The sequence below is a fragment of the Antennarius striatus genome, chromosome 24 (assembly GCF_040054535.1).
Source record: "Antennarius striatus isolate MH-2024 chromosome 24, ASM4005453v1, whole genome shotgun sequence".
Lineage (NCBI taxonomy): Eukaryota > Metazoa > Chordata > Actinopteri > Lophiiformes > Antennariidae > Antennarius > Antennarius striatus.
In genome coordinates, this window is record NC_090799.1 from 5,200,075 (window position 1) to 5,213,463 (window position 13,389).

At 45.8% G+C, this 13,389-nt stretch overlaps 1 protein-coding gene across 1 annotated transcript; it reads right to left on the reverse strand.

Annotated features, from left to right (window-relative positions):
- Positions 1-258: 258 nt before the first annotated feature.
- LOC137591276 (prolactin receptor-like) lies at positions 259-12,230 on the reverse strand. The gene is made up of 9 exons (XM_068309172.1): positions 12,102-12,230; positions 8,012-8,125; positions 6,191-6,329; positions 5,341-5,510; positions 3,729-3,907; positions 3,484-3,637; positions 3,268-3,355; positions 3,097-3,166; positions 259-2,950 (listed from the first exon to the last, which is right to left on the reverse strand). The coding sequence occupies exons 2-9, from the start codon at positions 8,106-8,108 to the stop codon at positions 2,300-2,302; spliced, it is 1,548 nt and encodes a 515-aa protein (XP_068165273.1). The 5' UTR covers positions 8,109-8,125; positions 12,102-12,230; the 3' UTR covers positions 259-2,299.
- Between the last annotated feature and the right edge of the window lie 1,159 nt (positions 12,231-13,389).

The window sequence follows — 13,389 nt, forward strand, 5'->3', positions numbered from 1 at the left end:
TTGTTTGCCAGAATATCTCTGCTGACCTTTAATAGCTCCTGGAAGATAAAAATCACTGCTTCTGGTTACGACAAGCTGCTGCAGACAATTTAAACCTTAATCATACAGCATTATGAGGGTGGAACAAATAGCTGTTCTATAAATATTACATTTAATTCTGAAAAATCTTTATTGGGATATGAGATATTTTTCAATAGGTAAACCACTGATAGTTTCAGACAAAGACTTTTTCAGTGTTTTCAGCAGAGTGTTCCAGTTTATTTCAGTGTTAAACAGATAAGCTGCTTGTCGAAAAAGTTCATGCATAAAAATTGTTTTTGTCACAGGATGACTTTCCCTGTGAGCGTGTGTTTATCTGGAGTCAGCTGACAGTCAAGCGTCTATTAATAACCTCAGAATGCAGCGAACCGTCCAGTGATCTCAGTAGGAGGTGTGTTCTAGAAGACTGACATCACACAGTGAGGCTGTGATCGGCCGCAAACTGATTAAAATTATTGATTAAGTACATATACTGAAACTGAATGAACTATCAGGGGAGAAAACATGATTAAAGAAACAGTAAAATGACTTTAAACATTTTAGCCCCAGCCTAACCAGAAGGAAACCAGTTGTTGAGTTGATTGTACTTGGTTTATAGTTGTGTGTTAAAAATGAAAGTCAACACACACAAATAGACGCAATTTCACATTTTATTGCATTGAACAGCAATCAGAGAGGGTTCCTCCGCATGAAATGACAGTCTGAGCTGATTTAACACTTTTAGGCTCTTCCTCTGTTGAGGGAGGTCCCATGTGTATGAGGCACACTGATTGGTTCGCTGCCGAGTATGAATACCAACAAATACTGCAATACTGCAATACAAAAAAGGCACAATAGCGTCTCAATGACAGCACAACATCTAATGGCCACGTCACGGACAAAGACACAGCGAGAGCATGACGCAAAGCGTTTCCAATTAGTGCTCTGTCAGGATCAACACTGGTCCTGATCCATCAGACACCGGTCACATGGGTCACATTGTACGACCGTCACACACCATGTTACATTTTAGTTGACTCTATAAGACAAATAAGGTCAACACTGAGTTCAGCTAACACCTAAAATGCAAGCAGCTATTCTTTGGCGCTGCAATCACATTTCTGACTGACAGCCAATGAGAAGCCGGCAGGATGTGTCTGGTTGAGACAGGGCTGAGGAGGTGGATGTGTTTGTACCGTGTGTTGCCAAAAAGAGTGTCATCCCCAATTTCCCATCTTTTCCTGTGTCTCCTTCCAGGAGGAGGAGGAGGTGATGAGGAGGAACATCCACGCGACCTGGATGGATGTGTGCAACACTAAGTCACATACAGTATTGTGATGAGGCTAGCATCAGGCTAACATCACCTAGCATCAGAAGTCAGCCAATAGCAGACAGGATATGAGGCACCCAGTAAAATCTTTCTAAACTCCACCTCGTAGACATATATATTAAAATATTACAAAATTAAATTATTAGGATTTATTCTCACCAAGTTTGGTGGTCAAATTCTGAATTGCAAATGTTAAATAATATATTATTTTTCCCTGAAAGAGAAAATACTCTTTTCTCCATAACATATGAAATCTATTTTATAGTTGTTTCATATGTGTTGAATAAAAGAATAAAGAATAAAACATATGTTCTAAAATAGATTGGAACTTGATTTCTCAGGTTTTTGGAATAAATCTGTTGGATAAGTACAAAACGTTCCTCTTTGAAATAAATCTTCAGCCAAGACGGATGAGACAAAGGTAATTGAAACCTTCACTTGCAGATTAACATTCTCCTCGTTTTCAGGAACATCCAGCAGGACTGAAACAAGCTGATAAATGTAGGAACACTGATGGAACGACGACCTGTGGCGGCGGCTGCAGTGGCTGATCTGGAGACTGGAGAAGAAAGGATGACGTCTGGAGGAAAGGACGAGATGGCTTCGAGTCAGATGAACTCAGATGTCTGTGGAACGACGGCGACATCCAGCGCTTTAATTCCTGAGACAGACGTCGAGAATCTGAAGCGTCACAGGCTATGGACTGGTTTACCCAGAATGTACGCAAAGTTTTCCAGTTGGACTCGTTGTCAGAGCTGGTTATGACACTGTTTTCAATTTCGATCTGGTCACCCTGGCTGTAGTTCAATGACAACGTCTGTGTTCGAGTGAGCAGAAGAAGAAACGCAGCGCTGCTTATCAGAAAACATCAGCAGTTTGGTGTGAGAAAGACTCATACAAGGCTTACTTCCTGTTTTGGGCAACAGTCTCCATGTCTGAACATCAGGTTGTTCAGCCCTGGTTGTCAACGGTAACAGGCAACAGAGGAGCCACCGTTTCGCTGTTCTCCCCCTCAGCTCCGTCTTTGGACTGGAACATCCTTGCCTGGTACTCCGCCAACTTCTTCTCCGCATCCCTCTCTACCATGTTGACGCTGGCCCTCAGGAGGGGTGGGACGTCCTGGTAGTACTCCCCCTCCGCGAACGACACCAGGTGCACCTCGCCACTTTCGTTCATCAACTGCACACAGGTGTAGAAACCTGGCTTTGAGGGGTCTGTAGTAGGAGCAGGGAGGTCAGGGGGCGGGGCAGCGACGGGGCCAGCAGTCTGCTCTATTACGTTGTAGTCCGTCCCCGACAGCATCACGATCTCCGTTCTGGGCCACTGGGAAGGCATGGAGCAGTAGGGTGCCAGGCTCTCCAGGTACGACATCGGCTTTGGGGTTGTGAGCTGATGGAGGGCGGCCACAGGCGTCGTGTCGCATGGCATGATTAGGGCCTCCTTCTCCCCATCCGGTGGATCAGCCAGAATGCCAAAGTCCTTCAGGGGGGTGAGGTAGAGGCTGTTGGAGCTGACCTGGTCCCAGACCTCCTCGATGTAAATCGGAGGGCTGTAACTGTGGAAGTTACTGAAGTGATGGTTGATTTCATCCAAGTTCCCCTTCTGAGAGGAGGTATAGAAGAGAGGGATGACAAAGGAGAAAACACACAAATGAACAGAGGAGGGCCCAGAGACAGAGAGCGTGTGTGTGTGTGTGTGTGTGTGTGTGTGTGTGTGTGTGTGTGTGTGTGTGTGTGTGTGTGTGTTACCTTCAGGAGCAGTGGGTCAATGCCGATGATCCGCGGTTTTGGAATCGGTGGCAGGCAGTAATGTTTTAGTCTGCAAGTGAAAAGAAAACCACCTGTTCAACCCAGCTGGTCTTAAGGTGTGTGTGTGTGTGTGTGTGTATGTGTGTGCGTGTGTGTGTGTGTGTCTCCCACCTCTTGCTCTGAGGAACAACACCACAGACGATAACCAGCAGAGCAATGACAGCGACCCCTGACACAAGAATCCCCACCAGGAGTTTACCTGCACAGGTGTGACAATAACAATCATCATCATCATCATCATCATCATTATCATCCAACAGCAACACAGTCAGTTGGAATTAAAGCATATTGGTCATTGACTCCTGTCTGTTTCCATGACAACCCTACCTGTAGGAGGCTTGCTGGGCAGGCTCATGAGCAGGGTGGAGCTCCATTCGCTCCAGATGCCGTAGTTGTGGGAGCGGCAGCGAACCCGGACCAGGTAGTCGCCGTAGGGGAGGCCGAGCAGCTCCAGGTGGGGCTCCCTGAGGGGGTGCTTCACCTGTGGACGATAAACAGCCCGCCGTTTACTTGGACCAGTGGCATCGATTCCACGTGAAGCTGCAGCTGACGGGTCGTAGGTCACGGGTCACCTTCCAGCTGCCGGGATCACCCATGCGTCGGTACTGCAGCTCGTACACCAGCGTGATCCAACCATACTGCAGGTCGGACGGCACCGGATACATCCAGGACAGTCGGGCGTTCTGACCCAGCTCCTCCCCTTCAGCCTCCCTCAGGACGTAGGTCAGGTTCACCGGAGCATCAGTCTGGACTGCAGAAACAGAGCTTTATTACTAAAGTCACCAGTGGTGGAACCATTCTGGATGTTCTGACTCACATCCAAGTCTGGAGATGAACCCAAACACCTCTTGATGATTTTGTCTAAGGTCATTCTAATATTTGTAATGTTTATTTGGACAGATTCAGACACTTCTTGCCTCGACGCAGTAACTCCATTCAGCCTTCAGATAACCAATAAAAATGTAACTACAATCAATCATCTATTAGTCATTTACCGAGAATAAAATCAGTGTGCTTTGCTGGTTATATAAAAAGAAGACTTATATTTCACTCTAGGAGTCAGTCAGTGAAAAGCACCAGAAGACAACCACTTCTTTATTATTAGGTTTGACGTAAATCCACATCTAATTAACCTCTAACTAAAAGAATCTAATTTTCTTAATTTCCTTAATTTTTCATTTAATTGTACTTTAATTGTACTGAAAATTCCAATTTATCTGAATTCTGTTTGTTTTCCATGAAGACTACACAGACGCTGACAGGGGGAGAGGTTGTGTGTGAAAGAGTCACGAAGCCACTTAGTGTCATTTATTGGGGGCTGGATGTGTGTGATTACCCCAGCCTCTGGGGCAGTTGGAGCAGAGGATGGGACTGTCATGTGAACCAACACAGGCGTTCAGTCTCTGAAACACCCCCATGTGACTCATGTTAGCGGGCCTCACATGTCAGGGACGTCCCTTTGATTAGATAACCGACGCCTGCGGACACAACGCAGGGTGGCGGCTTCGCCACTCTGTGTGGCTGAACGGAGACGACCTCTCGCTTCTTTCCGTGTTGGTCCGTCTCTGACTTCTGCTGCTGTCAGAGTTTCTACCATTTGCGTTTGCTCTGGCTTTTGCTGCCGGCCTTTCATTTTGAACTGTTGTGTTTGGATTAGCGTCACAGGAATTGACTTCCTGTTTTGTCTGCTTGAGTCAATTTTTTTTGGTTCAAACGTAATAATCAGACATTCTATCCTGAAGTAAGGAATACAAGGAAATGCTCTTCCTTGTGGGAAGGGGGTCTGGATCTGACATGAAGGACTTGAACTGCTCTTTCACAGCAGCAGGATCCTCCTATCTAAACGGGACTAGACCCCCGGGCCCCTGAGGGACCCCTCTGAGGAGGTGTCCAGCAGCAAACCTCTGAACTCCCTCTATTCTGCTCTGACAGACAATGAAGGTGAAGTCAGTTAATCCAGATTCAGCAAATCCAGGATTACCATTGCTGTTTCTATCAACTGATGAAATCTAAATGACACCAACCAATCAGAAAGCTGGATCACAAACCAATGAAATTCAAAATCTGTCAAGAACGTCTTCTATTCAGGGGCACCAGTCCCAACCTCCCCACCCCCGACACGGACTGTCTCAGCTCCAGTTTAAACTGGGAGGACCGGACCGAATCGGGCTGCAGCATCCTCACCGATCTCGGCCACGTCCAGGCAGTGCTCCCTGGAGGTGTAGTTCCTGTGGGCGGTGACAGCGGTCACGTTCATGCAGTAGATCTTCCAGATGGAGGTGTGGCTGCTGTCGAAGTGGCAGCTGTTGGGGCCGGCGCTCACGTAGTCTGGACATCCCTGACTGGGCTCCTTACTAGAAACAGGAAATGGAACACGCGTCATCATCACCTTCGCACTTCCTCATCCCGTTCACTGAATGAACCTGGAGCAGTGGCGGGACCTCATCAAATATGTGGCAGCGTTTCGTCTACCTGCCTCTTTATATTTGTTTAACCACACTACTTTGATTACATTTGGGGTGAATTACTTCTGGATACTTCGATGATGTCATCACATGACTCCAAATTAGTCTTGGGGTGCAACAAATTGCAGGAGGAGACGGTCGATGGTGAGCGACAACACCAGGGCTCCAAAAGGCACAATCCAATTTGTTCTGATTACAAAGAGCAGCTGTGTGTGTGTGTGTGTGTGTGTGTGTGTGTGGCTCTGACTAACAGTACTGCTCTGAAATTTTGACGTCAAAGCTTCCCGCTGAGACAAACCAAGCTGGACTTAAAAGGCAACGCTTTTTCAATAAAAACCTTTAAGTGGGTCTAATTCCCTCAGCCGTCTCCTAAATAAACACACAACCTGAAATGTTATTTATCAGAAGAGGTTTTCACAGCCGGATAATCAATATTCTGAACCACACATCGCTGCGCAGAGTTAATCTCTCAGAAAGTAAAATAATGATTTTGATAAAGGAATGTTCATTAGAAATTAAACCTCTTCTCTTTGTGCATGTGTGTGTGTGTGTGTGTGTGTTGTACACACTCTTTGGAGTAGCTGAGGACATAGTTCACCGTCTCTCCGTCTGTCAGGTTGTCCACTGGATGCCACCAGCAGGTGAAGTCCTCCATGTTTCGGGACCGGCAGAAGGAGATGTGGGGTATCATGGTATCGCCAGCGCCCCCTGAAACACCAGGACTCAGCATGACATCATCACACCAGCTGTCTCTCACACACCTTCCAGTTATAGAAGGAGAAATTACTAAAGGCTCTCTTGTTACTAAATTGGTTAAGGTTAAGGTCCAAATCCATTTCCAGGGCCCCTGAGGGCCCGTTTGGAGAGACTTAGAGATCAACTTTACACAAGTGCTTTAAGCTAACTGGACGCTGATGCAGATTCAGCTCATTGGAAGATAAAGCCTTTAAACAAAAAGACATTAAGTAAGTGGTCAGTGAGAACACACAGGAACTGCAGGAGGAAATCAATAACCCAGCAGTCCTTTCTGCTATCACTCCATTCTGATCTTGTCCGTTTCTGCCTCAAACACTCAAACGCTGTGAATTATTTTGCGAGGCTTCCTGATGGATGGACCAACAGGAAGTCAAGCCTGGTCTTCATCAGAGGATGGGATGTGAGACAGACATCAGAAACAACGGCTGGCTCTGGAGTGACTGCACCTTTATTGTGAAGGGCCGTTCTCACTGCATCAGCTGCTAAACGTCTGTTTCAGCGCTAATGATCAGCTGATAGACCCGACTGAACTCTCTTCACTCAGGTTCGGAGGTCTTTACAGCATCATGGCTGCCATTCAGAAGAGAACGGCCTTTAACAACAGACCCGGTCACGGATTAAAGAAATGGATGTGAGCAGTAATCCATCAGAGAATGCGTGGCGCTACGTCGGAGGGCAGCGGGGAACAAAGGTCTGCTGTGTGTTCTCAGGAGCTCATTGGACCACGCTTCAGGAACTTTCCAATCAACAAGCTCACTTCTCAGAAATAAAGACAGTGAAGACGAAGAAAACTGTCAAATATTGGGACAAACCAGATTGCATAACTTACAAAATCAGTAATTCAATTAAGGAATTATTTCCACTAAAAAATTTTTGGAAAAACATCTCTGACTGGGATGCATGCATTAACTGTTTCCCGTTTCATTTTGATAGCTCATTTCCTCTTCATGTTTCCTGTGCATTTTCTTCCATAGTTTCAGGTTTGATGAGAACATTCATTCATTCATCTTCTCCCGCTTTGTCCGCCATAGCAGGTCGCGGGGAGCTGGAGCCTATCCCAGCTGACTGAGGGCGTGAGGCGGGGGAAACTCTGGACGCGACACCAGTGCACCGCGGACGATGAGAACAATAAATATATTTCATTTATTGCAAAAGAATGTTTACTGGTCTTCCCTTTACAACAAAAGTAAGCTCTTACAAACAAACAACAAACAAACATATATTTGGAGCTTCAGAAACGAAACAGTCAAACAAACAAACAAAAAACAGCCAAAAAACAGACAGACAAATGAACAGACAGAAAAACCAACCAACCAACAAACCAACAAACAAACCAACAAACCAACAAACAAACCAACAAACCAACAAACAAACAAACAAACAAACCTATAGCTAAACAGACAAACAGACAGACAAGTATTTGGAGCTTCAAAAAACAAAAAGTCTGGAAGCAATGAAGACTCCACAGCGATTAGGAAGGACGGCTGGTGTCTGAAGAAGCTGCAACGCTTCAGAGGTTTGGTAACATTTATCAGCGACTACTTCTCAAGATTTCATCCTGGGGTATTTTTTTTTAATGCTATCATCAAGTGGATAGACTTTTATTCTCAGGTGGTTTCTGGATGTGGACTCACCGGGACCGGGTCTGTCTTCAGAGAGGAGGTCCTGGGAGACAGTTCTGGTGCCGCCCGCCACGGGAAGCAGGCAAATCAGAAGCAGCCACAAATACATCCTACCGCCGCATCAACCTGTCAGCACAAACAACACAGCGTTGGTTCAGCAGCCCTACCGTCTGACAGATTGGTCTGAAGAAGGGACTCGAGCATGTGACATCCAGATGAGATGTTTCTATTGGAGGGCAGCAGGAGGGTTGCCCTGTGGCTGTGTGGGTCCACACACAGCAGTCATGAGACTCCTGCTGCTGGGACACCATGGACGGGCCCGTCCAACAAGATGTCACGCATTCCCACCAATTACAGCATATTTGTCAACAGCAAACAAGACAGCAAATTGACAATGTCCACAGCTAGACGGCCTGCTTCTAATGTCTACAGCTGGATGTCCTGTTTCTACCAACGTCTATAGCTGGACGTCCTGCTTCTATCAATGTCTATAGCTGGACATCCTGCTTCTAAGGACAAAAGCTGCTGGAAGACCATCCTCATCCTCTACTGCTGGAGAAGGACACGAAATACCCTAGACCAGTGGTCCCCACCTTTTTTGCGCCACAGACCCACTTTACCTAAGACAATACTTTCACAGACCGGTCTTCATTTGCTTGATAATCGTTAATGATGCCAGGACAGCTGCAGTCTAATAATAAATCATTCGCAATGGTTTTATGTACAATGCAGACATCAACAGACAATAAACAGCCTTTTTTTCATGAAGTGATAATCAACATCTCTGTAAACTAAATAATTGTAAGAAATTACAATACTATATTAATGATATTAAAAACTCAATTGAAGTGACTGCACTGATGAGGTTTATTTTAAAATATTGTGATTTACAATCAGTGTATTCAACGTAGGAGACATGCTGATCATTTCCAATAAAAGGGTGAACAACTCCATCCATCCATCCATCATTAACCGCTTATCCGGGGCCGGGTCGCGGGGCAACAGTCTCAGCAGGGATGTCCATACTTTCCACTCCCCAGATACCTCCTCCAGCTCCTCCGGGGGAGCCCGAGGCGTTCCCAGGCCAGCCAAGAGACATAGTCCCTCCAGCGTAACCTAGGTCTTCCTCGAGGTCTCCTCCCGGTAGGACATGCCCGGAACATCTCCCCAGGGAGATATTTCTGGACGGAGAACCGATGCAGACACAGAGAGAACATACAAACTCCACACAGAAAGCACTTGAACCCAGAACCTCTGGTGAGGTGACAGCGTGACCCACTGCACCAAGGACAAATTTACTGTAATTTATTTTGGAATTTCTTGATTCGTAGCCCTTGAGTCACATGACAACCATCACATCCAAACAGAAGGTCTGCTGGAAGCCGATTGCTGTCATCTGTAACCGCCCCCCCCCCTCAACCCCCCAGTGATGATAAATCTAATCTAACCTAATCTAATGCAATCTAATCAAATTCAGTTGGTCGGAGGCATGTCAGGAGTGCCCTTTGGCCTTAACTGATTTTCTCCTCTTCATCAGTGCCACGTGATCAATCACATGTTTTCTCAGCTGTTTTAATGCTGACCAAAGTCAGGACATGAAGAGACAGGAGACAACAAAATTTCCTGTTGTAAACATCCAACATCAACAATGAAGGAAATTAAGTAAAGAATTGTCATTCCTTAAAAGATGAAGATAGATGAACCAGAACCTCCTGTTGTTCAGATGAACCAGAACCTTCTTCACCATCAGCTGACGGTACATGATGTAACAGAATCAACTGGAGACAAACAACCAACTGAGGACCAATGAAACAAAGAGACGTGGTGTCCACCGTCAGGCTGTCCCCAGGGTGGGGTTCCTGGTAGCAGACACCCCCTGTCTCCCCTACCTTCCTCTGCCTCTCTCCAGCTGAGTCCAGAGTTATTTCAGCAGCTTTGGATTGGCGTCCTTGTCTGGTTTCACGTCCCCATATGCAGCCCTGGTTCTATTCCAGGTTCCTGACAGACTCTTATGGACAATTCTTCAACATGAAGACCTTGAACCATCTGTTCCCATGATGTAGCGCATCTCCTGAACCTGACAGTTCCATCTGGTCTCAGAACCCAACCCACCGGACCAGCCTCAGAGGCACTCGGCTAGTTTAATTCTTGTCTTGGTGGGATCTCCTCATCACCATGGCAATGAATTCCTCCTCATCCTCTGAAAGGCCTTTGATACCACCGGCTGCTAAATCTCTTCAACCTGCAATGTCATCTCATTATTGTTTTTTAAACTCTTATGTTATGGTTTTATTGCTAGCTGTTGCCTCATGGGACACCATCTTTTATTGTTTTATTTCTTTAATGCTTATTTTTTTTACAACATGTTTTTATTGCATCTTATCTTTTCATTAAATTGTGTTTATTGACAGCTATTTTGACTTTACAGCATCTCTTCTTGTTTTTATCTGCTGTCTTGTCCGTTATCTCCCTGTGAGTTAGCCGGTGTGTGAAGCACTTTGACATTTGTCTTTGAAGCTTTTATAAATAAAGTTATTTTCACCATTAGTCGATCAAACGAGCAGAAGAACATCTGAAACACGTCTGACATTTTAACAGTACAGGTCCATCAGTTACCTGATGTCTTCCTCCATCCTTATTGCTCTCAACACTTGACCACCTGTTGCTGTGACGACCATCTCCCTACCCCTTCAGAGAGGCCTGTTCTGATGAAAGTCTGGTTTCAGAAAGTCTGGTTTGTGTTGATCACATCAGCAGCAGCTCAGCCTCTCTTCTGAACTTCAGCCGCTGATAAGACTCGTCTGAAGGTCGACTGGTCAGAGCATCCACCAATCAGCAGTATCCCGTCGCGCCGCTGCACGCCAACCAGTCACACCTGGTCACACGCAGGCTTTGGAATAAACCTCCAACTTTATGTAATCCTACATAATCTGATAATGCGTACTGATAAATAGCTATTGCTTAAACAGCATGTTAAAGTGTAACCAGTGGTGTGTGTTAGCTTAGCAGCTAGCATAGAAAGGACAGTCCAGAGGGTTAATGAGGTCAAACGAGGTTTCATCATGGTCCTCAGAGCAGGACTGAAGGGGTCCCTCCCTGAACCGGTCCAGGTCCAGGCACTAAACCTGTCCAGGTCCATAGACTGAATTGGTGTAGGTCAACACACTGACCCGGTCCAGGTTCAAATCCTTTTAGTATTTGTATTTAAAATCGGACTAATATTAGGTTAATCATGTGTCCATCTGAGCTTGGATGATCTTGTTTTCCATTCAGAGACAAAGAACCGTTTCCTCTCTCCGGGGGCGTGTCCTCCCTCAGGGTTTGAGACAGTAGATCCTATCAGCAGTAACCCAACAAGGCAGACAAACTTTTAGGTTGTTAAAACGTCTTCAGTACTAGAGGACGATTCTCTCTCTGAGGGACATGTGATCATCAGAAGATGAAGGTGAACGAAGAAGAATAAATACAATGTATGAGGTAAATCTAAAGACCTCGTCTTCTGGTTAGTGCACTGTGTGAGGTCACTGCTGGTGTGGAAGCGATGCGTCACTGCATCTGCTGTTGGATCAGATGCTTCACTACATCTGATCTTCAGGAAATTTAACGAAGCGTCAGCTGCTCAGAACCAGGATGGACCGGCTCAGCTCCTGTCCTTATCATGAACACATTCTGACTTCTTCATGACGAACAGCAAATCACGTTCATCAACGGATGACTTCAGATCAAACACTCAAACATTTTGTCTGAACACCCTTGAAAGGAGCATGAACACCTGACCCGGTCTAGTTCTAGAAACGTCCCTGGTGAAAACCATCAGACCACATGATGCAAAATAAAAATCTTTTCATCCAGATGTAAAGGTTTGTCAGAACACTCAATCACAATAAAATAATTCTGACGTTTCAACCAGATTATTGATTTAACCGACTACAAATACGTTTTAATCCCGGTTCCTTAATTAGGTTTTAATCTTATACTGTAGTTAATCCCCCGACCACCGGAAACGCTCCTGGTCTTAATTATCTGACCTGGATCTCAACTTTTGAAGAGGCGCACCTGCGCACGAGCCTCTCTCAGGTTAGTTTTAGAACAAGACTCTTACCTGCAGAGTCAATCCGCCGCCTCGGGGCTTCCCAACTACCTGCGGACCGACACCGGGGCGCCGGTGAATGCTGCGACTGAGCGAGGAGGGTCCCTGTGGGGGCTCCAGCCGCTGCCAACGGAATGTTGGGTTTTCTGCCGTCACCGGTAGTTGTAAGGCTGCTGCTCCTCCGCCCGGCTCCTCCTCCTCCTCCTCCTCCTCCTCCTCTCTAAGGAGCAGAAGGACCTCCTGGGTCCTGGACCTCCTGTGGAGGCTCCTCAGCTGCTGGAGGAGGAATGAACAATTTACCCTGATAAATTAATAATAATGATAGTGACATTTAATCAAAACATGTTGACTTACCTGAAAATTTACTAAAATAGTAATAAATCACTAGAAACACGCTGACAGGATAAGATGATGTTAATCACAGCTGATAAAATCACGTGGTAGAGTATAAGTGTTTGTATTGAACAGGCTCAGCAGCAACAGAACAGACCAGTATGAAAACATGTAAGACTGGACTTGAAGCGTTATCATTTTCTTTGATATGTGTTGAGTTGATCCACACCTGACTGCGTGTTATTCCCACTTGGGTTCTGTAGAGAGCATTAAATCAGAACAATTTCTGCCTGCGGTTTAATTTAGTATAATTGCAGACTAAATTTAAAAAAAAGTCAAACAAAATAAACAAGTGAAATCTGCTGAATGATCTTTTAATTAAAACAAAAATAATTGAAGCACAAAATGTTCAGGATGATATCTTGTGTGTGTGTTGTGTTTAGTCTCTGCTGACATCTGATTGGCTGCTTTAAATGACACGAAAATGACGTCATCCTGTGCATCCTGCCGTTGCCACTTTGTGATCCGTACAGCATCCATACTATCAGCTGGGATGGAATGGATGCTGTTCATATCAGCGTCATTTATCTAGCCCCTCCCACAGGGAAACGTCAGGGGGGGGAGGGAGGAAGGGGAAGGAGGGGTCATGAAACCAGCTTCAGTGATGTTGTACATCCCCGCCAGCTGGGAGCGCTGTTGGAAAGAATTTCAGGAATATACTTCAGGTCTCAGAATCAGAAGAAAACACCTCAGTCCTCATTATTAGTGATGAAGAGCAGGTGATGATGACACACATGATAGGAGAGAGGCCCATCGGCTCCCCCTACCCCCCAGCCCTGTTAGCATGAGAGCCTCCTGGCATCTTCGTCTATCACGTTTCAGGTTTTCTTCTTTTGGGTCGTTCAGTGTGTGGAAACTCGTCCTTCCTGTTTCACGTTTGGAAATGTCGCTCAGCGCATCTCCATCC